Raw genomic sequence first — 23,729 nt, 5'->3', positions numbered from 1 at the left:
GAGGATATAAATAAAGTCAAAACAAAACGAATAAAATGATATATGTTATGGATGGGGCAAAAAAAAAAAATGTAGGGACAATTGGAAATATATATCAAATCCAATTCGAGGCAAGGATTATATAAACAAATTAATGCATTTATTTGGTTTCTCATTTATGGTGACTAAAACACGAGATGTCCCTGAGATATTTCATAAACCTACAGAAAGAAAAGAGTAAATGAATATGTAACGAAATTGTGTACGTATATGTATTTATGTGATACGGATGTTGGTGTGCATACCATTTTTAGTCGGATTTCTTTGATGTCACTTTGGCTAAAATCAAAGTCTCTGTTGAAAGTTAAACATTTTGCAAACATGCATGTGAAAACTCCACAGTCATATCCATTTTCCTGACATGGTATTCCTTCCTGTTAAAATGGGAATAAAAAAATAAAATATATAAGTATTAAAATTTATCAGAATGGGTAGTAGTCATTTTTCAGTAGGTAGGGTACCTCTGGTAATCCGCTAGGATTGTATGTCCATGGAGATATGTCTATGTTGATTTGTTTTTTGTCTTTAACTTCATCAACAATGTAACGTTTCATATATTCAAAGAATTTTCTATTTGGCATATTTAAAGAATCATATAATTTAATGTGTTTATCTTTTATATTGATAGCACCTAAAGTCCAATGATTTCCACCAACATGCAAAGGTATAAGTATTAGATCATATTCTAAGATATCAATTTTTTTTCTTTTTGTCCATCGAGCTACTTTACTATAATTATATGAACCATTAAAATTTAAAGATTGAAAAAAAAACGTACTAAATGTAAACATTTTGGGTAGATATGTTACTCCACTTTTTATACCCGCTTCATTATATTCTTGTAACATGCTAAGATAAAAATTAATAATTTCATCATTTAACCAACGTGAGTCAATAAGACATTTAATTTGTGAATACATAAGTGGGACATTAAATTTTTCAATCAAAACATTATTATCACTTTTTTTATTTAATATTAAAATAGCTTCATCATAATAATTTCTTTTTCTACATTTAAAAAATATATTTTTATCAATTTTATTTATTTTTTCATATTTATTTTCTTTTTTATTTTTTTTTTCAGATTCTTTCTGTTTATCAATACGTAATTTTTCTAATGCTTCAATAAGTGAATCTTCATCATATTTTAATATTACATATTTATCATCATTCCCTAAATTAATATCATCAACAATTTTTATGGTATCATTATATTCATTAAAGGAATTATTTGTTATGGTTCCTTCTTCAACCTTTTCATTATTTAGTGTATTTTTTTCATTTTTATTTTGATTAATAAATGAATTATTTAAACCTTCTCCATTTATATTGTCGTCTATATATGTATCTATAACTCTCATTAATGTTTTATATTGATTTCTCATTTGTTTCATATACTCGTTATTTTTTATATAATTACTAACAGGTTGTTCTCTAAGGTTATCATTTTGTTTGCTCATTAAAGAAGATTCATTTTTATTATTATCAAATCTCTTTTCAAATTGTTCCTCTTTTTGATAATCTATTTTTTCATCGATTATAGAATTACTTGATTTGATGTCAGATAATAGTATTACATCGTCGTCTATATTTTGTTTAGAATAAAAAAGTGAATCTAAAAAGGCTGATTGATTATAATTTTTATTAGTACCAATACTTTTTTTTTCGTCCCCTTTTTGTGACTCTTTAATTGTTTTTTCTTTTTCAGTAAGAGTGATAGTACTCATTTGTTCAGCTAAATAACTTTTCACGCTTTTATTTGTTTCTTTTTCATATTTATCTTCTTTTTCTTTTTCTCCAATAATGTTAATTTTAGTTTTTGAATAATCCATGTCCTTATTTCTTATTCTATGTTCTGTCAAAAGGTCATGCATAGTATTTGTCTCGACACTTTGTGCACCTGTAATAATGCTTGCCTTTTCAGAATGACTATCTTTGTTAATATCTATTTTTATTTTATGTTCTTCCTCCTTTTCGGTTTTGTTAATTTTTACATTTTCATTTTGTTCATGGATTTGCGACGTTTCAAAAGGGGTGTGGTGGAAGTTCGCTTTAGGAGTAATAGTAGAATCATATAAATTATTAACACTTTTATTTTCAAATTTGTTATTTATAGATATGTTATCCATCTTTTCTTCTTTCACAGTGGGCATATGAATATCATTTTGTTTGCTTTCTGTTTGTTCATTTAAAATATTTTTATTTTTTAAATCGGGACTATGCAGTTGCAAATTTTCAACTACATTGTTTGTTGTAGAGAAGATTAAATTATTTTCTTTAAGAATATTGTGATTACTAATTGTTGATTTTGAATCAGCATATTTAGCAACTATATCTAGACCTTTATGTACTGCATCGTTTATATTATTTTTAAATGATAGATTATTATTTTCATCGATTTTTGTTAAATTGTTTTCGATAGATTGATGATAAGGATAATCTATCAAATCATTACTTGACATAAATAAGTTTTTAATATCATTTTCTGAAAAATCGTATGTAAAATCATTTTTTGTTTTTCTCTTTTGAGAGATACTTTCCCCATCACGATCTTTATACTTGTCTAGATTTTTTTCACTGTATTTGTCTGCATTTTTTTCACTGTATTTGTCTAGATTTTTTTCACTGTATTTGTCTGCATTTTTTTCACTGTATTTATCTAGATTTTTCTCACTATATTTGTCTGCATTTTTTTCAATATATTTTTCAAGTTTTTTTTTATAATGTTCTTTAATTTTAGCTGAAATTATTGACTCATTTTTATGATAAGTATCTACAGAATATTTATCATTACTTATTACACTATGTGAATATTTACTTCGATTTAAATCTTTTTCTCTATATTTTTTTAATTTTTTATCTATTAATCTGTGTTTATCTGAAATTGAATTTCTATCATGTCTTGAGGTATTATCTCCTATACCATCACTAGTAAATATTTTATTTTTGACGACAGATGAAACAGAAGAATATAATGATTTCATGCAATTCCATAAAAGTCCAGTAGGTTCTTCATTCTTCTTATTATTGTTGTTGTCATTATTTATGTTAGTATGTTTACTATGATGTTCTCTATGATGCTCTCTGTGATGCTCTCTATGATGTTCTTTATGGCTGGTACGAATACTATGCTCATATTTATCTCTCGATTTTTTTTCTGAATGGTAATTTCCTATTCTTTTTCCACTTTCTGCAATAGAATGTTTACTTGCATATTTACTCGAATGTTTACTTGACTTGTGATGATGTGGTCTATGTGATTTATCGTGTACCATCTCTTTGTCTTAATTTTTATAATAATATTTTAAATGTTCATTTCTGTTACTTTTTAGTTTCGAAAGTCTTTAGGTTATTATTAAATTATAGCATTATTTTATGTTAATATTTTTCCCTTTATTATTTCACTCTTTATAATTTATTTTATTCACCCTTACGTATGTTTATATATTTATGTTTGTGTGTGTGTGCAGCTAGCCAAATGTATGTTTGACTCTCCAACGTATAATATCAATTTACCCACGATAGGCAGGTTTCTATTAGGGTGATATCAAAAAAATGTATGATATCAAAAAAGGCAGCGTGTAAACAGAACAAACATTAATTTAAAAGAAGAAAACTGTGCATTAGTTAATGCTTTAATTATATATAATTATTAATTACATATATAAAAGATGATGTAAAAAAAAGAAAGAATAAAACATATATGCAATGAGATGGGTTAAAAATAAATGCTCATCATTTAGACTACGTTTTTAAGAATATGTATATCCTTAGAATGAATGAAATAAATTTATAAGTATGGTTAACCACGTAAATGTAGAAACACTAACAAGTTTTATGTATATATGTGGGAATACACACACATGAATTATATATTAATGCCATTTAAGAATATAAATACTAATAAATAATGTGTAGGATATGAGCATATATTGTATATACGTATGCATGAAATGTTTGAATTACATTCATATTCTAAAAATTGTAATTTTTATGAGCATATATATTATCATTAATAGGGTTATATCTCATATGTATAATAATCAGAAAAAGTTTTATATTTTAGTGGGGGTGCATTCTTTTTAATAAAATAATAAATTCGACAAATTTGTAGATGAAATAAAAGTGTTTCACTTTTTGTATATATAAAGACAAATAAATAAAAAGGACAAGAAATAATATTTCTTTATATTTACTAAGTATTTTTTGTCTTCCCCAAAACTATACATAAGCATATTATACTCAAACCATAAAGCCATTTGATATTTACTGAATATCTAAATTCATATTGATACATATATATGTATAACTAAGCATTAATATATATATATAATACAAAATAAATAACTTGATATACAATATGTTATTATATAATTTGTTGGGGAGAAAAAAAAAACGTGTATAAAAAAAATGCAATATTGTAAAACGAAAAAAAAAGAAATAAAAACAATAATATAGTTATAGTAATAATATTAGAAATGAATAAAAAATATATATACTATTTTTCTATTTGCAAATATCACTTTACGAAATATTTGCTAAAATTATTTATCAATTAATTTGTACAGTTCCCCTTTTTTTGTGTCATTTTTTTATGTCATTTTTTTGTGTCATTTTTTTGTGCCATTTTTTTTTTTTTTTTTCAATCTAAATTGCATAATACGTATGTTCACTTTATTATATACATATATAAATACGTGGTATAGTGCATTTTTTTTCAACATTTATTATATTATTAATAAAATTATATAAAAAAATATATTATGTGAATGTAAAAAACAAAAGTAAATAACCTTAAACTTTGAATATTTATGTATTTATGTTTTGTACTCATGTTTATATTGTCAATTTCACCAATCTATGCATAGAATGTGGATGCAAATTAGAGCATCCATAATAAAACATATGCATATACGAAAATATACAGCGGACTGCTGAGTATAGGTAAAAAAAAATAAAAGAATAATTAAAATAGGTAAGCCTTTATATAGGCAATGAAGATGTTCACCGCTTACTAATAAGTAATATCTAACTATATTGTAAAACCATATCACAAAAGAAAATAAATAAACATAACAAGATAATGTGCATATATATATATAACTTACCAACCTATACATTGTTGCAATATGGTATTACATCTTGTGGAAGATTAAAAAAATTACACTCATGAAAATATGAAAAACATGTAGTAAAACACAAACAATATTTATGTAATAATAATATAGCTATATAGTTTGAAAAAATGCCTAAAAAACTGAACATTTTAAAGGCAACCTTACCCAAGGCACCAACAGGGAGAAGACCTATTGGATATAGAGGTTCAAACAGATAAAAATATCAAAAGAAATGTGAAAAACATTATTAATTTGTGTAGTATCGTCTGTTTTATTTTTCAAAACAATTTTCAAAATTTTCCTATTTTTTACAATTTTTTAATTTTCCCCACTTTTCAGGCAACCACAAACATGGGAAGGCATTGTATGACCCCGTTTACCCAACAACAAAGGTAAGAATAAAATGGAAAATCAAATTATCAAGCCAATATGTGTATATATGGATGTTATGGTACATGATTTTATTTTATTATCCATTTTGCAGATTCCATCAAGTCTTGTTCCTAGGTACCCATTGGACTGGCGAAATGGGGGACGTTTTTTATTATGTGTCGGTTTAAGGAGGATAGAAAATAGAATTATAAATAAAATGAAAGAAAGTTTAAATTATAATATGCCAGAATGTAGTACATGTAATGATACATGTACAAAAATGTATAATCGATGTTTATGTGCATGGTATTGTAAATATAAATATAGACATGTATATAATTGTGACAATATACTTATGGAATATAAAGGAGAAATAAATACAGATAAACCAATTTTTACTATAAAAAAACAAGTAGCTAAAAAAAATATGTCTAAAGCTATTGAATATGTTTATAATAATAATCTATCAAAATTTCAAACTGTCGAAAAAGATGACATATATACAAAGTTTTATAAAAAAATTCAAAAAAAAAATCAATCGTCTTCTCAAGAAGAAACAATCGATTCCGATTCGGATGCAACCGATAGTGATGAAGAAGAAATGTGTAACGATAATTAAATTAGTCATTATCAAAAAAAAAAAAAAAAAAAAAAAAAATTATTTTCTACCTTGGCAAGTGGCATATTTTCTACCTCACTGTAAATCTCTTTTGAGGTCCATATCTGTAAAATAGTTTTTAGCAAAAAAATAATCCAATTTTTTCTGTTCCTTTTTATATGTTTAGTGCAATAAATGGGAAAGTCTAAACAATTTCATCGACCCCCAAAATTTATGTAGCTATCTTGGACAATCCATAATTAATCAATGAAATGTCATAGGGAGTGTAGTAGCAACATCCACCAAATCCATTTATTCCTACATCAATCCATTTTTCGATATGATTATAAACATGCATTTTTTTGTTTTTAGAATGGGTTTGAAAATTGACAGTATTATTATCAAAAGAAACTTTGTCTAATGTTTTATTTGGGGAGCAAAAAAAATTAACATCATAAATATATCTATTTTTTTTTATATTACTCAATATATTTTTAATGAATGGATTTATTTGTTGATTTTCACTTTTATATAATTCAATATTTATATTATTATATTTAGACATATATTTTTTAAATGGTAAAAACAAATTATGAGCATAATTAATATTAACACAATTTAAGCCAATGGCATAAATATATTTATTATATGAATCTAAATATAATAATAATGATACAATATCAAAAAAAGAATAATTTGAGCATCCAATATTTTTCGGATCGTTACAAAAAAAATTTATAATTACATTATTATTAAAGCTTGTTGCATAATATTTTATGGCATTATAAAATGTGAATACTTCTCTTATATTTGTACATGTTAATAATGAAAAAAAATTTAATTTATTTTTATTTCTACAAAATGATTCTAATTTAAATTTACAATTAGCTAATATTTCTTCATCTGTTACATCTATATAATATTCGATTCCATAATTAAATAATTTTTGTGTTTGTAAAAAATTATATTTAAAATTGTTATCCTCATTTGTTTCACATTTTTCATATACCTTTTTACACTTTGGAATCATTTCAATGGGACTTCTAACTTCTTTGAAAGTTTTTTTAAACGGAATTAGGTTTAATCTTATGTCATACTGATTGGTTAGTTTGTTTTGTACCTTGTTCTGTACCTTGTTCTGTACCTTGTTCATTTTATTTCTTTGCAATTTGCTGGCTTTATTTTTTTCTTTTTCCTCACCTTGTGATATTTTCCCCTTTTGAAAGACCCCGGAATATTCAGTAAAATTTTGAAACGATGAATTATAGGATCCATTAGAAAATGCAATAAAATTATCTGACGATTTTGTCATTTTAATTTTTTTTTCAAGTATATCATTTTGTAAATCTACATAATTAAAATATTCTTGTACATTAATTTGATCATTAATATTACAAACATTTAAATTTTGTCTAATATTTTGAAAATGATTAACATAATCATATGGTGATTTATATGTTTCTAAATCGGAATATAAACATGTATTTCTTTTTTTTATTTGTTTATATTTTTCACAACTTTCATATGCTATATCTATATATGTATTTATAATTTCTTTTCCTTTTTCAATACTTATATTATTTTCTTTTAAACTATGTAAATTAACTTGATAAGTATTAGTAGTTATTATATTTGATCCACTTAATAGGTAGCTTAAATGGATCTTCTCCAGACTTTCTATTCCTTTTATTTTTTCTTCTTCATTATATTTACATGATAAAAAATCAAAATGACTCAACCCTAGTCTTTCAAATTCACTTATTTTCCCTCCATCGAGGGTAAACAATCGTTTACTCATTTTATAGTAACTAAATTAAAATCATATATGAAAAAATAATTAATCATAATAACATTTTTAAACTATGACATAAAAATTATCTTATAAAAAAATTTGCATATTTTTCCTTTCTAAATTCATGGCATTTAATATTAGAAGATGTACTCGACTTTGCTGGTTTTACAAATTATTTAAATTCGATGCAGCATAAAATTAATGGATACACAGGTAATATATAGAGAGTGATGCTTCATCTATATCTTACATTTTTCAAGGACGTTTAGTGGCATTTTTTTAAATCGACCGATGAATAAATAAAAAAACAAAAAAATACTAAAAACAAGGATTTTAATTAAACTTTTTTTATAATTTATTTGATGTATTGTCAGATATATTAAATTATTATTATTTTAATTTTTTTCATTACTACTTTTAATAAAAAAAAAAGTTCTAACATTCATAATGTGCATTGAATTTAAAAAAAAAAAAAAAAGAAAAATGGTAACATCGATAATAATGCAATCATATAATAGAAGTTCGTAAAAGAAATATTTAATATTTATCACATTGGCATGGATATAAATGTGTATGTAAATATGTGTAGGTCAGATTGGGTCATCGATATCCGTATTTTACTCGGCCTTTAAAGTATGCTTATATATTTCAACATCTGAAAAGGAAGGAAATTGAGGAAGTATGTTGTAAATGGATTGGATTGTATAAAAATATGTATATATGTAGATAGTGACATGGTTTGAAATCCTTACCAGCTGTCGAATTAACAATGACATCAAATATTTGATTTAATTTGTGCTGAGAAAGATATAGATTTTTTCCTCTTTTAAGATGAGGATCGATATCTCCATTTTTATCTACATAAGGCCCACTCATGAATTCAAACCGATTTTCACTAGTAAATAATATCTGTATAGGAAATAAAAAAAAAGAAAGAAAGAATCAATATGTAAGTCGATTTTTCTAACAATATTAAAAGTAATAAAACAAAATGGAATGTATATTAATTTTGTAATAAACTTACCGATGACGTGTTCAGGCACAAATAGAGACATTGATCTCCACCACAAATTGTAGTATGGTAAATACATTTGCTAATTGTTTGAGATAAAGGACCAGTAGCTTCATCACTTTCATGTAAACATATGGTTGATCCACAATATAAACAGATAAGTATTTTTTTTGGTGATTTATTACAACTTACACATTTTCTTTTAAAATTTTTTTTAATTAAAGTAAAATAATTTTGGCTAGGTTGGAATATCGAATTTGATGAAATAAATTGTTCAAGATTTTCATAAAAATCATGAAGAGCAATTGGTGATGCATCTATTTTTAGGTACTTATAAATTTGATACATCCAATAAAAATATGGATGAAATATTAATTGCATTGTTTGGTATGTATATACTTTATCGATATTATTATTTATATTTAAAATGTGTAGGAATATATTATATTTGCTTATGTCACTATATAGATGTATATAATCTAAATACTTAGTTGCCAATGTGTTATATTCATATATAGAAAATAATATATATGCTACAAATTGTAAATATATATTTGCGGATTTTAAATATTTTTTTAAAAATTGTGAATATAATTTTATGCATCTATTTCGTTTTCTTTTTTTATTGTATTCTCCAAAATTACAATCAATAAAATGATTTTTTTTTAAATATTTATAAAATATGAAAAATATTTTTTTTATTCCTAATATGTCTTTTTCATCTTGTATATTATTATAGAATTGATTTATATTACCTCTTACACCTTTTACATCATTATAATTATTTTCTTCGTTAATAAATTTCATTTTGAATGTTGATTCTCCTTTGTTGGTGTTTTTAGCAAATTGGCTAGAACCTCTTATATATGTATCAGATGCACAATCACTATGATTTGTTTTCATTTTTTTATTAGCAAAATAGGAGTTTCTATTTTCTCTACTATTTTCTTTTTCTGTGGATTTACATTTTTCGTCGAATAAAAAATTATGACTAAAAATTGAGGGACCTAATATGTTGGTGAATGAAGAATTTTTTGAAGTTGCACCGAGAGGATCGACATATTCATTAATATTATTTGCACCATTATTTTTTATATCATATGAAAAGTTACTTCCCATTTTAGAGTCATTATGTGAAGCGCTATCTTTATCCCATTTCTTATCAAAAGAACAAGAGCTTGTATCATAGTCACTTTCCTTTTTACTATATATACCTTCATATTCATTATTATTTTTATAATTTTTATATTTTTCATACTGTCTTTTCCATTTATCGGTGTTAAAATAATTACTTGAATAACGTGTATATTCATATTCACTTTCTTCATTATATGAGTTAAACAAATTATTAATTCCATCATTTTGTTCATCATAATAATAGTAATGATTTACATTTTTGTAACTTTTTTGATAGTGTAATAAAATATTTTGTATTACATATATTGGAATAAAATCAAGTATATTATAAACATAACTATATAATTTTCTAATGTTATAAAAAAATTGACTACTAAGATCATTTCTTCGTAATAACATATTATATCTTTGTATTTTATTTGAATCTTTAAATTTTAAAAAGTTAATATGATCATTCTTTGATTTATTTTTATTATTTTTATCATTATTATTTGATGTATGATCATCAAACCGACTAAAAAGTAGTTTACTAATTGTATTTTTTTTTTTATATCTCATCTTTTCTGCACCACTACTTGATTCTCCATTATTATTGTAATATAAAAAGTTTTCATCCGTGTAACTATTTTCACTTGATATTGAATATGCTGTATTTTCTAAACTGCTATCACAACAATTTTCTTCGTTTCCATTTTCATTATTTTTATTTATTTTATTTTCTTCTATCACTTCTTCTTTATGTTCATCTATTTTGTCTAAGCATTCTGAAATATCTACATTTTTTAAGTCGTGGGGATCAATAAATAAGTTTGCTGTACTTATGACATGATCCTTTTCATCATCAATGTAATTACCATTTTTATTTCCATTATATTCGATAGTTCCATTTGTGTAACTTGTTTGTAGACCTATTTTTTTTTCTAATTTTAATCCATCTCTTTTATTTTGCTCTTTTTGCATAGCCTTGTTAAAAAAGTTGATAAAAAAATTATTGGCATATTTATTTTTGTATATTTTTTTTTTTTTTTTTTTTTTTTTCAAATCTTTTATGAGTTCATTAACATCGAGAATTTCATTTAAGACATTAAGAGATGATGTGGTATAATTTTCCTCTTCATTTTCATTTTCATCTTTTTGTTTAACTTTATCAGAATTATTATTTTCCTCTTCATTTTCATTTTCTTCTTCTTCATAAGCTCGTATCGTTTTACTACTATCAAAACTTTCATCCGAGAAATTATTATAATTATCATATTGATCATATATTTTATCATCTATTTGTGATAGTAAAAATTCATTTGAGCATAGATCTATATCGTTGTCTTTTTTATTATGGATATCTTTTATTTGATTCAATTTAAATAAGATAGGATATACATTATAAATATAAAACAAATGATTAATATAGGGAATATTTTCATATTGCCATTTTAATGTATTGCAAATATTAGTATGTTTATGTTCTAGATTATCCTTACTCAGTAGTGATAAATAATTTTCATCTTTATCATTCATTAAATAAAAATCGTTCATTTCTTCATTATGTATATTATATAACTTATATTTAAATTGATGTATTTCATTAGGATTAGTATAAAAAGAATTTTTAGAATTTTCATAAAGTTTTTCATTTTTTTTGATATCATCTCTTTTATGTAGTGTAGGGGATTCAGTTATTGAATTTGATGTTTCACCATTTGGATAAGACATAACTTTTGAATTATCGGTATTAACATGTTTTAATTTGTTTTCTAAATATGATTGATCTTTTGGTGTTTGTTCTTGAACAATATCACTACAATTATTAATTATATAGTTAAAGTCCCTTTTCATAACATTTTTATTTTTTTTTAAACTTTTTTGTTTGCTATTTTTTTCTGAAAACTTTTCTTTATATAAAACATGGAAACTTCCCCATTTCGAACTAGTCTTTTTATTATATAAATAAGGATAATAATTATTAAAAAATTCATCAAACCTTATAAAGTTTGTACTAAGAAATATATTGATTGGTATATATCCATTATAATATACATACTTCATATATTCGCAATTTATTTCACATAATAAAAGCATAATTTTTTGTGTATCTGTTTTGAACTTATTTAAGCTTATCATTTTTTTTAATGTTTCATATAAAACATATAGTATTTTCTTTTCTTCATATAAACAAAAATCATCAAAATTGTTTGGTTCATTATTATATACTGTTTTATTTAGGCATACATTCTTTTCACAAGTATAAGAATAACATTCTTTTTTTTTTATATTAGCAGAAATTATTTTATTTTTTAAAATTGCATTTTTTATTTCTTCAATTTCTGACTCACTAATATCGTTAGCTAAATTTATCAAATTATTAAACAATGTTAATATATCCATTTTGTTAATTAATTTTGTATATTTCTTAGATCTACCATTGCTATTCATATTATCACCATCACTATAGCCACTTCCACTACTAGTTTGATTTGCATATCCCTTTCCAAATACATCTTTATTCTTTAAATTGGAATGCTCATCTATTTTGTCGTTTGACCCATCTAGAGATCCATCATTGTTAAAGGTATTATAATTTCCATTTTTTTCGTCACCATTCTTACTAAATTCTGATCCATCATTATTAGCAAAGTTTTCTACATTTTGAGAAGAAATCAATTCTTTTGTATTCTTTACAAAATTGTCAAAAATGAAATTTTTAAATTGTTCGTGTGCAACACTTTTACTTTGGCTAGTTGTGTTCATATAATTAGGAATTGAAAAATTATCATTTTCTTTAGGTACATATTCAGATTGTGTGAAATGACTTGATAATTTAATTCTATCATGTAAATGTGTATCCTTATTTATTGGATATGATTCATTTTGTATATTTATATATATTTTTTCAAAAATATTATTAAAATTTTTTCTGACTTGTTCAGGTGAAAATTTTGAAAATATGAATTGTACATATGATTTTGAGATTTCTTTTATAAAAACTTCATTCATAACTTGAAAACTTATAATAATTAAAGAGATTGAAATAAAGTGCTGAATAGCTGCAGGTGTGTGTAATAACTGATTTAAGAAAAAAGTCATAAATAATTTGAGAACATCAACAGATAATGGTAAAAATGATAATTTATTTAAAAAATGTGCTTTTTTAATTTTATCAAAAAACTTTTTATATTTATTAAAGGTAAATCTATATGGATATACATAATAAAAAGAAATATTATGAATATTTTTCCATAATTGTAGATTAAATAAGTTTGAAATTTTATCTTCTTTTACTATATTTAATTCATGTTTATATAGGAATAAGTTTCTTACTAAAGTTTCAATTAAATTATTGCATGATACATAATTTATATTTTTATAAAATACATTAATTAATATTTCGTTGTATAAAATCCAATATATTTTATTCATTTCTGTAGCTGTATTAATATTTCTCCAATATTTTATATTTAACACATCCGTTTTTATTGTATTTTTTTTTTTGCTATCTACTCTGTTTTTCATTCTTTTTTTTTTCATAATTTTTTTGTGAATGTCACCTTCGCGTTTGTCCTCATCTTCCTTGTCTTTACATTTTTTTAATTGGTTTAGACAATTTTTCATAAAGCTTAATTCATTATTTGTTTCATTTTTAAATATGTTTCCTCCTAATTTTTTGGTATATTTTTTTTTATCTTTTTTATTAAATAATAGTAGATCTTCTTTATTTACGTTTTTTAATTCACTTTTATTAACATATCCAATGTTAATATTATTAAATAAAAATTCAGGATATACATCAAGTTTTTTATAAATTTTTAATACATCATTTACGCTTATTCCTTTTATATCAGTATCTTCATCATTGTCTTGTATTTTTGTGGAATATTCAAAGTCAATTATTTTTTTATAATTTTCTGAATGATGTAATATAGTTGAAAATGTTGTATGATTTTGATGAAAAATTCTCCATGATATTTCTGTTATTCCTCCTAATAATATAATAGATTGTCTTAATGCTTTCATATCAAATATTGAATCAAAATTTTGTTTATATACTGTATTTTTATATGTTTTATAAAATTTTTTATTCGTGCTAATTATACCATCATAGATATCTACAGCAAAACAGTTTTTCATTGATATAGCATGTGTTTTTAAATCATTCTTATCACAGTTATATTTAAATTGTATTGTATCATTATCTTCATTTTCATCACTTTCACAAATATCCAAATTATCATTACTTTTTATTATTCCCATTTCTTCCATTTCTTGTATACTTCTTCTTCGGCTATTTCGTTTTGGCTCTTCTTCTACTTTTTTGCTTTTTTCAGAAATAAAATATTCTGAACTGTTCATAATTTCTTCATTAGTATTTACACCAGATACTGTCATATTTTCTGAATTGCCATCTTGCATATCACAATTATTATTTTCTATTAAACTCGAATTTATACCGCTACCTGTTTTGATGGAATATTCATTAGATTCCTTATTTTCTATTTTTGTAGTAGGTGAATAAGAAAAATTTTCATATTCAGATAAAATATTTTCTCTAAATTCAGATTCATAATCTGTTTTAAGTCTTTTTTCTTTTTGAAATTCATTTATTTCATTAATTCCTTTTTTTTTTCCATTACTAATTGAGTTAGAATTACTACTACCACAATTATTAGCCTGTGATGTGTTAGCTTTATTTTGGAATATTCTATATTTTTTAATAACCTCATCACAATTTATTTTGTTTATATTAAAATTGTGTTGTATATATTCGACCAAATTTTTATCTATATTATAATTTAGTTGTAAGTTTAATTCAGATTTATTTATATCATTATTATTTTCTACATTGTCATCATCATTTTTTTCTACATGTATTGCATCTACTTTGTCTGTGTCATTTTGTTCTTCTTTATTTTCGATGGGTTCAATATTTGTTGTTTTTATTTCTTCCACAGATGTTGTGAAAAAAAATCGCTTGGACTTTTTATTATTAGAATTATTTAATGATTTATTTTGTATCATTACAAACTCTACATTTTTCATAAACTTTAATGGAACACTAACATAGTAAGATAAGAATCCGTTTTTATATCTATAAAAAAAGTTTGAATTATGGTAAGTAAAAGTAAAATCTTTATTAGGGTAATTAAAAGTATTTTTGTAAAGATATAGCTCTGTTCCTGCTCCATCTTTAGATCTAACTTCTTTCACATTGTCACTATTTTTATAAGTGTTCATATTAATTTGGTGAGAATTATCAATGTGATTCAAATCTTTTCTATCACTCTGAGTATCATACTCGGTCTTTTCAATTCCATTATTTCCATAAGTATTTTTTTTGTTCGATTCAAAATTAGAGCTACCATTACAACCATGACAATACATACTTCCACAACAATCATTTGTATTGTATAACTGCTCATATATTTTATTTTCATTTAGATATATTTCTCTTAATATTTTTTTTTTATTTTTATCATAACTTCCATAAGATAGCAAATTATCAAAAAGGGAATTTTTATCAACTATATTTTTAAAGTTTAAATTAAAAATGTCATTATTATTTTCTTCGTTAAAGACTGGATTAGTAACATAATTATTCCAACTAGTTTGATTTATATCACTTCCAATATTTTTATTATTAGATGTGTTATTATTATTTGTTCCTTTTTCTTCTCCATATTCACTATTTTTTGTAAAATTTTCGAGTTTTTTTTTTTTTTTTTTTTCTTCTTCCATCTTTTGAATACTTTTATATTTAAAATAAAATTCATCGGCTACATCACTGTCAATAGATTTATTCGATGATGAACTTAAAAAGGTTGATTCATTTTCAAAACAAAATGATTCCGAATTATCACTATAACTATTATCATAGTCATCATATTTTTTATGCACATTGTGATGATGTAACAATTTATTTTTTTCTCTTTCATTGATATCTAAAGATGTTTCTACTTCTAGATAGTTATTTTGTTCTCTTGAATTTATCGAATTTTTATTTACATCATTATTATCATGATTATAATCTGTGATATCCATCATTTGTGCATCTGATGTGATAGTTCCTATAACTTTTTTTCGATTCCACAATTTTAAAGCAAATGATGCAGATTTCAAAAGATCTGAGAAATTTTTATTAGAATTATCAATAAAGAAATCTGTTTCATTACAATCATAGATTCTATAAGTATCATTTTTAGATGTATATCTTTTTGGTATATATACAATAAAACAATTGGCTATACATCTACATAATGGGCATGTAAATTCATATAAAGTAGGTTCATTTTTAACACTAAACAATTTTCGATATTTCAATATTTTTGTGTTATGTAAACAATTTGTATGTATAAAATGTCCACATGTATATATTGATGGATGCTTACAAGGAAATGACATTTTATTTTTTTTTATTATTTTTTTTAAAATATTTGTATGAGAAGCAAAACACATATATGCTAATAAATTATTCTTTGACATTCCTTCTTTACATAATACACATATACAATTTTTTTCTTTTGCTTTTTCATATTCACATAAAGTATTATTTTCTTTATATATATCATTTTCCCCATCTTCATTTTTATCGTCATCTAATTCTTTTTCCATTTCTAATTCTTCATCATCATCTGAAAGAAATTCATCGTCTAAAAATTGGCTAAATTTTAGTTGTTGTTTTTTCATACTATCTAATAGATCTTGTTGTTTTTTTTTAGCTAGCTCAATAAATTCATTATTATTATTTACATTTTTATAATTATAATTTTCTGAAGATATTTCTTTTAATCTTGAAACGATTGTATTCCGTACTTTTAGAAAACATTTATCTTCATTTCCATTTATGTTATTAATACTGTTAATAAAAAATTGAACTGTTTTTTCTCCCATTGAATATCCTTGTTTTTCTTTTCTAATTTTTTTTTCTTTCATTACATTTTGGCTATCATTTTCTATATTTTTGTTTTTCTTTCCTTTTTTTTGTTTTTCTACTATAGATATGTAATCAAATATAGCATCATCATTTGTGATAGCATCTCCATTGTTTTCTCCTTTACATTTTTCATCACCCTCTTCAACATGATTCTTACAATCGTTATCTGAATTTTTTTCATTATTAAAAATGTATTGATTAGGGTTGGATGCTTTGTTTAGTTCCTTTTCGATAGTTGGAGAACTTGGTTGATAATAATCTTCATCGGAACTTTCCTCGATGGAATCAGATTCAGAATCCGAATCATCAGTATCGACTTTGCAATTGGAATAATAGAACCCATTTATCTCTTTAAATGGATGACTAGAATCGATTAAAATACTTAATACTTTTATAACTTTAATTAATATATCAATAGTATTACTTAAATTAGCATTATTAGCATTAGCAATTATTTCATTGGAATTTAAAATTACATTTAAATTATCTAAATTATTATCTCTACTAGCTAAATTGATTCTTAATATATTAGAACCTTCTGAATCAATATCATTTAATTCTTCACTAGATGTATAACAATCAAATATTAAATTATCATCTGAATTTCCTCGTCCTCCACCTCTATTTATATTATTATTTTGATTTGAAATAATAGGACGATTATGATTTCTTCCTATATTTCCATTATTTTCACCACCAAGTATATCAATACCAGATCCACCATTTCCCAATAGTGTTTCATCAATTACATTACTAATGATATTATTTTCATTTATTAAGCTTCTAATTAATTCAGATAATCCACCAGCAGTTAAATGTCTAGAACCTCTTCTTGTATTTTGATCTCCAGAATGAGTATCAGTAATATTTACAATTTCCATATTTATAGAATTATTAGGACTTCTATTTACTAATATTTCAGCAAATAATGTTTCATTGTCGCCATTTTGATCTACAATTATATATGTATTATTATTATTAATTGTTTGATGTATATCTTGTCCATTTCCAGTTTGATAACTACTTTCACTACTATCACCACTGTTGCCATCTCTACTTCCTTCAATAGCTCTTGAATTTTCATCTTCTTGATTTGTTTCTGCGTTTGGTGCTACCCCTGTGTTAGTGCTATGGTCACCACGGTTTGGGATAGCTTGATTATTTTGGCTGTTTTGACCATTTTGGCTAGCTTGGTCAGTGCCTAAACTGTTATTTAGGCTTTGAGTTAGCAAATTAAAAACGTCAATATCACTAAGTAGTGACAAATCTGTAGGAGTTCGATTGGGGTTTGGTTCTTGGCTTTCGCGATTTCTCGAAGTAGGATCTGAATTTACATCTATAGAATTTCCTGTCGAGAGAATAGAATCATTTTGAGTCTGTTCTTGAGTATTATTATCAACAGCGGAGCTTACATTGTTTGATATGTTTGATGTGCTTGATGTGTTTGATTCATTAATAGGAGGGGCATTTTTTAATTGATCAAGACGTGTTTGAAAAGCTTCATTAGTTACACAAATAGTTAGAAGCATTGGAGTAAGACAACTATTTTTGAAAGCATAATATAATAAATTTTGTAACTTTTTAAAAGGAAAATTAAGATATTCTTTATCTTGACTTCTTGATGGGCCAATGTATGTAGCATTTTCTTCTTTTATTGATTTTTCGTTAGCTGATTGAAAATCTTTATATTCTGCAACAGGCCAAAAAGCATCATATAAATACCAAGCATTTTTATTTAGCTTAATTAAATTTACATTACTTCGATCCATATGTGTAGTATAGCCATATTTATTTATAAGCTCATAAAAAGTTGGATGATGTCTAAATTGTTTAGGAAAAATATCTTCGAGTTGAAAATGTTGAAAATCTTTAGATGCTAATAATTGTAATAATATTTTTTTTACTTGATATTTTCCTCTTTTTGTATATTTTATATAGGATGTTTTTCTTGGTATATTACTTGAATCGAAATAATATAATTCATTAAATATTCTTATAATTATATCATAAAAAAATTGAAAATAAAATATATAAGTTATTTTACGTGAATCGATATTCCATTTATTTAAATATATATCACTAAATATTTTATATATCACTTTTAAATGATGTATCTGTATTTCCATATATATATCATTTATATTTGTTTTATCTAAATCTATACGAAAATTTTTAAATATTAATTGGTAGATAAAAACAAATGGATTTCGTATATTACTTTCCATAAATAATTTTAAATATTCAGTCCATTCTAATTTTTTATAATTTATTTTATTACTTCTAATTTGTTCGATATTTATTATTTTCTCTTCATTGTTTACATTTTCGCTAGCTGCTTCACAACTATTTTCATTATTTGGGTTTACTGATTCTAGGTTAGATGCATTAGTTTCCTCTTCATTGTTAGTATTTCCTTTTTCTCGACAATACTCAATAAGTAATTTATATATTTGTGTAAATTCAATTTTGTTTTGGATTTTTGTATAATCATCATTATTAGTAGAAAAAAAATTATTTCTTAGATTGGCCCAATTTATAGATGTATCTGTCATTCCATTTCCACAAAAAATGTTAAAAAAATTATCATTTTCATTTATATCTTTATTTTTATCATATATAATAGTTTGTTTATTATTTTGATGTGTTTCATTTTGATTTTGTATATATTCAATTTTGCCATACATATTATCATTTATTTCATGATTTAAAGTATCTAAACTTTTACTCTGTCTAAAATTGGGTATATCATTTTCATTTACTTTATTCCCTGTCTCAATCATCATTGATGAAGATTTTGTTAATAATACTTTTGATTTATTATTATCTTCATTAGGTATTGTAGTTTTAGAAGTAGTTGGAATTTTTTTTAGTTTGTGTATATCATTACCTACTAAATTAGCTATACGTTCATTATATATTTTTCTAAATATTTTCATTAAATTTTCATTAATTTTTATTCTTTGATTTTCATATAATGGTAAAATATTCATCATAATAAATGCAAATTGTATTCCTATTAAATCATTTTTTAAAAATATAGATGCTTCATATTCATTTGATTGAAAAACCATTTGTGGTCCATTCCGAACCCAATATCCATATTTGATTTCATATATAAATGCTAATACATTTATATTTATAAATAATATATTTTTTAATAATTTTAAATTAAATAGATTTAAAAATTCAAGTAAATCTTTCATATATAACTGTATATATAATGGGTGTAAATATATATTTTTATTTTCCTTTTTATATTTGATCTCTAAAAATTCATTAAATTCAATTTCTTTATTATTAATTTTTTTTTCGATAAATAAATTTTTACACTTTCCCTTTATTTTTTTTTCTTGTATGCTTCGTCTATAATGCACTTTTCCTGATCCATTCCCAACATGACTAGTGCTAGGGATAGCACCAGTGGTAGATGTAATAGGAATAGTAACAGGTGCAGTAACAGATGTAGAACCCACTTTTGTAGAATCCTTGGGAGTACCCATATTAATGATCCATTTGAAGTAGGTTTCTTCTAAAAATTTATGTTCTTTTAAATAATTATCAACTTTAGAATGTTCAATAGGATTATATGAATTTAAAAATGGTTTATAATTAAATAATTTCATTTTAATTTTATTTCCATCCTCTTCATATCTTTCTTGTAACAATTTTCTTTTATTTATGATTTCCTCGGGATATTTTTCAATAGAATAAAAATCGTTTATGTATTCTTTTATTATTTTTACTTTATCACTATGTATTGGCAAATTTTGTGGTTGTTCTTTTTGCTTCTTAACCTTTTTCAGGTATACATATTTATACCAATATAGATCATCAATACATTTTCTAATAACATCAAAGTTTAATATCATAATAAAAAATCTGACTAATGGAGAATGTAAGGATCGTAAATGTTTTAATCTTTTTTTTTTTCGTTCTTCAATAATTTTTTTAATTTCTTTTTTTTGTTTTCCTTGACTAGGAGCTGCTGCATCAGTAGGCATTGATTGAACGACCCCACTTACATTTTGTGATTCATCGGAAGAAGGTTTGTCATTACTAAATGGGAATAAATTTAATGAGCATATTGCTTCAATAGTAAGTTGATAGAGAAGAAAAAAGTTTCTATAATTTGCATTTTGCTCGCGTTTACAAAAATTAGCTAACGGTTCAAATACTTTAAGTAAATAATTTTCTATAGTTATAGAATATGAACTTGATAAGTCTTCATATATAATATGTCTTTTTGTATATCGCAATTGTGAATTCATTCTATGGAGAAGTGTTAATAGATTTAAAATTTTTTTAATTATATATTTATTAAAGAGAATAATTTTAATAACTTCTTGATGATATAATAAATATTTTAAATCTAAACATATTCTCATTATAATTTCGATTTCTGATCTTAATAAATTTTTAAACATAACACATTTTGAAACATTACTATATGTACAAAAAGATTCTATTATTTTTATCAGGTCGTTTAAAAAATTATTAATAACTAAGGTATACCCAATTTCGGGGACTGTCAAAAGTTGCACACTCAATCCATTCAAACTATAATCATTATATATCCTATCATCAACAACTCTTACAATAATATTATAATGTTTAGATAATTTAAATGCAAATCTTTGTTTAAATTTTGGGTCTACAAATAATGACAAGTATAAAGAATATAATGCTTTTTGAATTCCTGTATGAAAACAATAATGAAAATTTATTAGAAAATCTATTTTAGCTCCTGTAAATACTTCACATATTATTTGACGAAGTAAAAAACTTGTTATTCCTTGATCTTTAAAAAATTCAAAAGAATATTCAACATAATCTGCATTTACTAATGATAAAAAAAAACCATCTTTTAATATTATATCTTTAAATAAAATACCTACTAATTTTTCTATATCATATTTTATTTGATTTTTGACATTTTCTTTTAGTATATTTTTTTTAATAATTAAACTTTCTTCATTAATTCCTCTATGATTATAACAAGCCCCATTGATATTCCATGATGTATCACCACAATCACAACAACCACCACTAGTATGAGTTAATTTATATACATGGTTCTTATGATTGGATGCGAAAAAACAATTTGCACATATTGCACATGTTGGATCACCTTCACAATTATAGCACTTAAATGCAAAACTCCCTTCTTTCCATTGACGAGTACATACACCACTATTTCCATGAATTTCTTTTAATTTTTTATATATTTCTTCATAATTTTCATTATTATTATATATACGTTTTCTTAAACTTCTTATAACATCCTTTTTATTTATTTTCCCTTCTCCATATTCTTTTAAAAAATAAGCATTTATCGGAAGTATTTCTTCTTTTACTTTTGCTTCAATAGGCTCATTCATTTTTTTTTTTTTCAAAATAAACCTAGCATATTAATAGGCATATATATATTGTAAAGTTATAGATATGCATCCCCGTTTTTGTTTAAGAGGTTGAAAAATATTGGATCACAACCTTTTAAATAATATGATGGTAGTTTATAGAAAGGGGCATAGGGGATGTGTCGTCGTTTTTTTTTTTACTTTCTTTTGCTTCAAATGGCCATAACATGCATGTGTTGAAGAATATACGGACAAGAAGATATGCTCGAAAGGGGTTTACTAAAAACACAATGGAAATAACAATATAGTAATATTAACATGCAGAAATATAAATGTATAAAAATAATGTAACAACAAAATTAAATCGTTACTCAAACATGCTTGTGAGGAATGGTATGGTTATGCATGTACATTATATATTATAACATGGGTATGATAGAAATAACACACAAATAAATATCCATATAAATATGCATATAAATATATCTATACAAATGTATACATTAATATATGTAATATTATTTTTATAGATTTATAACATATATAAATAAAATTTCGCATACATAAAATTATGCAAAAATAAGAACAATAAATAATAAAATATCAGCATTAATTTTTATAATTTGATCCTTCCGCATATTTATAATGATATATATATATGTATAATATCCATTTATTTATATACGTTCCATATATAAAAAATAAAATTATATAATATTTACACAATATATTATATATAAATATGTAAGCGGTAGAAAAAAAAAGGAAGCACATATATTTCTACATATAATATACCCTTTTGTTTTATTTGGATTGAAAAATAAAAAAAAATAATATAACTATATTATAAAAATAAAAATATTTCAATATATTCTTAATAGGGCAAAAAAATATAAATAAAAGTATATGATATATTAACATATGTATAATACTCTTCCCTAAGTATATCCAAAAAGGAAGAAAAGGAAGTATATAAAAATATACACAAATAAATTATATTATTCTTCTTTCTTATTATGTATACTTCCTATATATGATTCTATATATAGTAACTATATATATACTCACACAAATTTAGAAATTTCTATTTTTTTTTTTTTTTTTTTACAATTATTAAGCCATATACTATTGTCCTAATGTCATTCATTTTTAAGTGAATATATTCATAAAAATTTTGAAACAAAATAGAAAAAAAAAAAATAATATGGTACATGCAAATATTTATAAAGTAGTAAAAATTTTAAGATAAAGAATGTGTCACTTGGTTGATGTTAAGGTTTATAACACCATTGGTAATATATAGTGGCCTTCTATATCAAATATATTAGAGATACCACCATTTATTAACATACATGTTTATTACTATTTTCAAGTGAGAAAAAG

At 23.5% G+C, this 23,729-nt stretch overlaps 4 protein-coding genes across 4 annotated transcripts; 1 reads left to right on the top strand and 3 right to left on the bottom strand.

Annotated features, from left to right (window-relative positions):
* Positions 1-164: 164 nt before the first annotated feature.
* PVVCY_1405060 (sentrin-specific protease 1, putative) lies at positions 165-3,314 on the bottom strand (the record flags this gene model as incomplete). The annotated part of the gene is made up of 3 exons (XM_008624526.1): positions 165-200; positions 285-413; positions 501-3,314. The coding sequence occupies 3 exons, from the start codon at positions 3,312-3,314 to the stop codon at positions 165-167; spliced, it is 2,979 nt and encodes a 992-aa protein (XP_008622748.1).
* A 1,970-nt stretch (positions 3,315-5,284) lies between these two features.
* PVVCY_1405050 (conserved Plasmodium protein, unknown function) lies at positions 5,285-6,147 on the top strand (the record flags this gene model as incomplete). The annotated part of the gene is made up of 3 exons (XM_008624527.1): positions 5,285-5,360; positions 5,496-5,548; positions 5,641-6,147. The coding sequence occupies 3 exons, from the start codon at positions 5,285-5,287 to the stop codon at positions 6,145-6,147; spliced, it is 636 nt and encodes a 211-aa protein (XP_008622749.1).
* Positions 6,148-6,358: 211 nt separating this feature from the next.
* On the bottom strand, positions 6,359-7,924 carry PVVCY_1405040 (homocysteine S-methyltransferase, putative; the record flags this gene model as incomplete). The annotated part of the gene is made up of 1 exon (XM_008624528.2): positions 6,359-7,924. One exon carries the CDS (start codon positions 7,922-7,924, stop codon positions 6,359-6,361), a length of 1,566 nt encoding a protein of 521 aa, XP_008622750.2.
* A 611-nt stretch (positions 7,925-8,535) lies between these two features.
* On the bottom strand, positions 8,536-22,367 carry PVVCY_1405030 (asparagine/aspartate rich protein, putative; the record flags this gene model as incomplete). Its single annotated transcript, XM_008624529.1, has 3 exons — positions 8,536-8,573; positions 8,671-8,827; positions 8,943-22,367. 3 exons carry the CDS (start codon positions 22,365-22,367, stop codon positions 8,536-8,538), a joined length of 13,620 nt encoding a protein of 4,539 aa, XP_008622751.1.
* Between the last annotated feature and the right edge of the window lie 1,362 nt (positions 22,368-23,729).

The sequence above is a fragment of the Plasmodium vinckei genome (genome assembly GCF_900681995.1).
Source record: "Plasmodium vinckei vinckei genome assembly, chromosome: PVVCY_14".
Taxonomy (NCBI): Eukaryota; Apicomplexa; class Aconoidasida; order Haemosporida; family Plasmodiidae; genus Plasmodium; species Plasmodium vinckei.
The sequence above is the reverse complement of the archived record's forward strand: the minus strand, read 5'-3'. Positions and strand labels throughout refer to the sequence as shown.